The 5,640-nt window shown below is 34.7% G+C and overlaps 1 protein-coding gene across 1 annotated transcript; it reads left to right on the forward strand.

Moving 5' to 3' along the window:
• Nucleotides 1-3,366: 3,366 nt before the first annotated feature.
• LOC122031555 (uncharacterized protein ycf23-like) lies at nucleotides 3,367-4,195 on the forward strand. The gene is made up of 5 exons (XM_042590654.1): nucleotides 3,367-3,447; nucleotides 3,527-3,586; nucleotides 3,678-3,767; nucleotides 3,845-3,952; nucleotides 4,028-4,195. The coding sequence occupies exons 1-5, from the start codon at nucleotides 3,367-3,369 to the stop codon at nucleotides 4,193-4,195; spliced, it is 507 nt and encodes a 168-aa protein (XP_042446588.1).
• The last annotated feature ends 1,445 nt before the right edge of the window (nucleotides 4,196-5,640 follow it).

Raw genomic sequence — 5,640 nt, forward strand, 5'->3', positions numbered from 1 at the left:
GGCAACTGGCTTTTCTTTTGCGACTCCGACATCTGCTGTGTCCCAACCTTCCTTTGGGTTTACCAATGCTGCTACATCAACTCCCTCCAGTGCATCTATGTTCTCCGCTCCTACTGCTGCAAAGCCTTCAACTCTGTCATTTGGATTTGGGGTGCATGGGACAATTCAATTGATGACAAAGGCAGTTGCTCGGTGAAGTTTCATCAGAAGAATATTGAAGAAGATGACGTACAGATTGTGGGTAAAGACGAAGTTTTACAGGTAAAATACAAGTTATAGTGATATTCATTATTATTATAGCATTATAAACTAAATATAATCAACATGTTTTTTTTTTAATATTTTAGGGTCAATCAGTTGCATTGACATTGGAATCTTGCTCAAATATTGCTGCATATGGTACAATTGTTTGTTTCAATGGCATGGAAAAAATGCTTCATGGTATTCCATTTCCCAAGAATTGCATTCGAGTCTCCATTGATCAAGCAGTGGACAAATCCGCTCCTTTGCCATATCCAATTCCAAGTGAATGTGAAGTAATTGGTGATGCCATAGGAACTGTTGTGGCTTGGCCTGAACAGCAGATTGTGAAGCAAGATGAGGTATATGAGATATTATATTTCTAATTATATTGTCACTTTATTATTATATTTCTAATTATATTGCCACTTTATTATTATTCAACCTAGCTATATCTAACTTGTTTATATTTGAAATTATTAGAAGCCTAGAAGGAAGAAGTTTGAACGAAAAAAATCAAAACCTACTTTGTCAACAAGTGTCCCAAGAGCATTACATATGTTATATTGTTACAGTAAGCATGCTCTAGATGGAGGAAAATGTATATCAATGTGCTTAGATAATGAAGTGTTTGATGAAGATTGTGAACTTTTTCTTGACCTTGAGGACATCAATTCTTTGTATCATTTGGAGTCAATTTCAGGAAATTTGATCGTTGCCTACATATGGTAAGTAAGTTTATTTAAGCAATTTCAGCAACTTTTTCATCACATGTTTGCTTCCCAATTTTAGCAACTTATTATGGTTTATTGTTACAATTTCACCAACTTATTATGAGTGATCATTATTTTTTAATCCACATGATTGTTTTGTATCTAAATTTTATTATTTAGTATCTAAATATTATTTTCTCAGTTGCAACTGCATTGCTTTACTTATGCTGGGAAATTACTGCATTGCTTTATGTTTGCTGGGAAATTCTAATATCTAGCAAGACAGAAAATCCCTGATTTGAACTGCAAGAAGTTTACTAATATTGTTGTGTGAACAAGTTTACTCTTGAAAAATTCAACTTCTAGTAATTTTCTCATACCATGTTATTCTCATTAAGTTAATAGTTCATCATTTCTATTGAGAGGTTTACTAATATCAATTGATGTGGTACACTTTACATAAATATAGCTCATTCATTTTCAACCCTTAATGTTTGCCTTCTGCCATTTGTTCTTCTAGACAGGAAGTACTTTGCTCATATCTTTTTCTTGTATATTTTTAAGTATCTTAAATGTGCTTGTCCTCAAGAAATAAAAGAATTTGCATGTATACATTTCTGGTATGTTTAATATGCAAGACTGTTCATAGTAAGTTCTCATGTATGGATGTTACTATCATCAACCATAACTTAGTGTTATGAGTGATCATTATTTTTTCCAACTTATTATGAGTGTTTTGTATCTAAATTTTATTATTTAGTATCTAAATATTTTTTTCTTTGCAATGATAGGTGTCTGTATAAAAAGATGGTGAAAGATACCAAGACAAAGAAATTCAGATTTATGAATCCTCACAAACTCCCATATCTGGCAAAAACGGCACAAGACAAATCAGTTAAGCTTGAAACCCTGAATCAAAGGGCAACTCTTTTAGCAGATAAGCTGACAAGTGCATCAACAGATCAACTAGTGTTAGTGCCATATAATGTCGGGTAAGCAAGAAGTAAAACATCACTTTCAATTGCTTCCTTTCGATAATTTATTCAATTTTATGATCTAATCCTATGTATTTGCCTAGTTTCCATTGGAATCTTAGTGTTATTGAACCTTACAAGGATGCTATTTACCTACTGGATTCCCTAAGTTGCCGCATTCGCGATGATGATTCAAAATACGTAATGGAAATGTGAGTTCAGATTTCTTTTAGTAAATATTTATTATAATAAAAATCTTATTTAACAAATATTCTTAACGTATGAAGGGCCTTAAAATTGTTTAATTCAACCAAGGGAAGGAAAGGTAGGAAAAATGTTAAGTGGGAAGTAGTTAAGGTATGTGTACTTTTGTTTAACATATATTGTAATGTGTATAATTTTCATTAACAATTTGACTCTAATTACTATATATAGGCTCCTCAACAACCGGATACGAAACAATGTGGTTTTTTTGTGATGCGATTTATGAGAGAAATTATTGAAGAAGTTGAGACTATTGAGAGAGATTCGCTGCAATCAATAGTAACATTATTTAGCTTATCTCAAATTATTTGACATAAACTATTTAAAATTGCAAAGTGATCAATGTTGATTATTTTTTCCATTAACATAAATTGTGTATGCTCACAGTTCACAAAAATAGGGTACTCTCGTGAACAAATTGATGAGGTTCGGTCCGAGTTGGCGGAGTGCATACAAGATCATATTTATGAATAGGTATGGAATGATAGTTGCCATAATTCTATTTAGATTTAAGTTCATGGAATGGTGGTTTTTTTGGTGGAATCATAGTTAATGCCAATTTTTTTGATGCAGTGCATAGTTACCAGATCGACCTTGAGCAGTTGACCCCAAAGAAAAGTTGTCACTGAAGTTTAAAAACTTGTGAAAATTTTTAGTGAATGATGATGTTTTGTGAATGATGATGTTTTGAAAAAATTGTCACTTAGGTGAAAGGATGTTTTCTGGATTAATATGCAAGTACAAAGCACTGTATTATATGTTATTCTGTAAAGTTCTGTCAGTGTAAATTATCTAGTTTCTTTATCTAGCTTTTGTTCCACTATTGGGTTTGTTTTTCTAATAATTACTCGTGCAGCAAAATACTGAGCAAGAAGCTGTAGATCTTATAATCAGGTAAAGTAGAAAAAGTTAACTACTTCATTATGCTTTCATCTTAGTATTTGTATATTTGATTTGTCTTCTTTGAACCAGCTTCAAGTCAAAAAGCCAGATCCTCTAGATAGCTGTTAAAAATAAGGTATTATTTGGTTTGTCAGTGATCTTAATATTTGGTAATATTTGGTCTTTGATGCTCACGACAGAGTTCCAACGCTGCATGATTACCTTGTTCAAGCAGATTGCTCGCTGCCTCAGTAGCTCGCATTTTCAGAGTTCCACAGCTCTTCTTTCTTATGATGATCTTGTTCTTGCAGATTTGTGTTTCCTCTGTGGACCCTTTGGCATTTCCTTCTGCAGTGGAAGCAGGTGCCCAAATGGTTAGGATGCGATGAACTTGACTGGTTTCGATCGGATTGTCTGTCATACCAAACATTAAAATCCTTGTGCTAAATGCAGGTGGAAATTGGAAATTATGATTCTTTCTACGAGATGGGAATTCAGTTTTCCCCTGAACAGGTATATGAATCATGATCGTACTTTTCCTTGCAGTTCCTCGAGTATTTTCAGCTATTTCTATCTCGTCACTATTCTGTGGTGCCATTGTCAGATTCTAAAGCTCACTAGAGAAACTAGAAGGATTCTTCCATCCATTACACTGTCTGTAACCGTGCCACACATGCTTAGTCTCCCTGATCAGGTAGCTCATTTATTTCCTCGTAAACTGAGATTTGTCACTAACACAATCTCTCGTTGTTTTTTGTTCAATTTAAAAAGGTGAAGCTAGCAGAGTTGCTGGAACAGGAAGGTGCTGATATAATCCAAACTGAAGGAGGGAAATACTCAAGTCCATCAAAACCTGGTGTCCTTGGTTTGATCGAGAAGGTAACAACAGTACGAATAAGAAATCTTAGCACACTTGTGATGAAAAATGTGATATTTTTCCTCTTTAAAATGTAGGCCACACCAACGCTAGCAGCTGCATACTCCATTTCCCGAGCAGTTCAGATTCCAGTTATGTGCTCATCTGGATTAAGCGCTGTCACTGCACCTATGGCTTTAACAGCAGGAGCAGCTGGTGTGGTATGCGTTCTTTTGCTTTCTAATCTAATCATTATCTGCTACTAGTGAAAGAAATATAGACTCTTTCAGATTCTCTTGTGTTCTTGATTATCTGCTACTACTTCATTGTCAGAAGTAGTTGAACACTAACACTTGGACGCCAACATTTTTGAGTTGGCGCCTAGATTTGACCATCTAACAGACAGGGCTAAAGGATCAACTTCTATGAACACCCTTAATAACTTATACAGATATTTGTGAACAATTAGGTTGGTGGCTATCATTTATCCTCCCTTTTTGTTGTTTTTTCCATGTACCCAATGCAGCTTTCATTTCAAAGGTTCCAAGCTGATGAACAAGGATGGGTGGACACAATCAAGTCAGTGCGATTTGGAGGAGCTGTCAGGATTAGTACCATGGATTGGCTTGGGCAATCTCAATATTTGCGTCAAACTGTCTTCTGGCCTTCCCTATCATCTGCAGTATCTGAGGTATACTATGCACATTTACCGTGAATTTTCCTTATTGAGCTTGGGCTAGTGATGATTACGAATGTATTTTATTTCAAGAACCGTATAAGCAAGTGTTCGTGCATCTAGTTTTATAACAATGCACTTCGTATCTTTGATCTAAAAAGCTTCAAACAAGTCATCTTCTCCAAGCATGCCCTGGTCAACATGCTAGTCACCTACTGGAGTCATTTCCTCGATGGCACGGATGAATACCTGAAATCCATCCTCTACTCCACCATTCTTTGCCACTCCTCAAGCCGAAACAACTGCAAAGGTAGAGTCAACATCAAGTATTACATTGTGCCTGGCTACAAGAAGACCGGGGCCGCAAAATCCAATAAAGACAGGTCAAACATCAAGTAGCATTTTGTAACTTATTCCTCTTAGGTTATATGCTTGGTTAATATATATGCTTAGAACTTGTAAAGACAGGTCAAACATTAATATGCTTGGTTAATATATCCATCTACAGCACTCCCGCTTTTTCCTCTAAATATGATTTTCATTTAGCACATAACTAATGCCAATTTTTTTATTTTGATGCAGTGTTTAAAGAGCTTGAGTAGAAGTCGGCCCTAAAGAAAACTTGTCAGTTACGATATAAACACACTTACGGTATGAATTACATGTATATATAACATTGACATATTATTTAGTACGAGATTTACATGTATGAAAGTTTTCATACAAAATTTCTTGATTGCCTACAACCCCAGGTGTGCTGATGACAAGTTGAAGAAGATGGCTCTAAGAGTGATAGCTGAAAGCCTTTCAGAAGAAGAGATTGCTGGACTTAAAGAAGCAATTCCATGCGATGGACACCAACAACAGCGGTTAGTCAATGATGAGGTTTTGTAAAACTTGTGTGTTTGAAAAATTATTGTCATGAAGTTAAGGATAACTTGTATGATACAAATTTAATTTGTGGATCAATATGTATACATTTTGTTTGTATAATATAAAGTTTTATTTATTTGTTAAATAGTCTTATTATAAAAA

The sequence above is a fragment of the Zingiber officinale genome, chromosome 11A (assembly GCF_018446385.1).
Source record: "Zingiber officinale cultivar Zhangliang chromosome 11A, Zo_v1.1, whole genome shotgun sequence".
In the NCBI taxonomy this organism is placed as follows: Eukaryota; Viridiplantae; Streptophyta; class Magnoliopsida; order Zingiberales; family Zingiberaceae; genus Zingiber; species Zingiber officinale.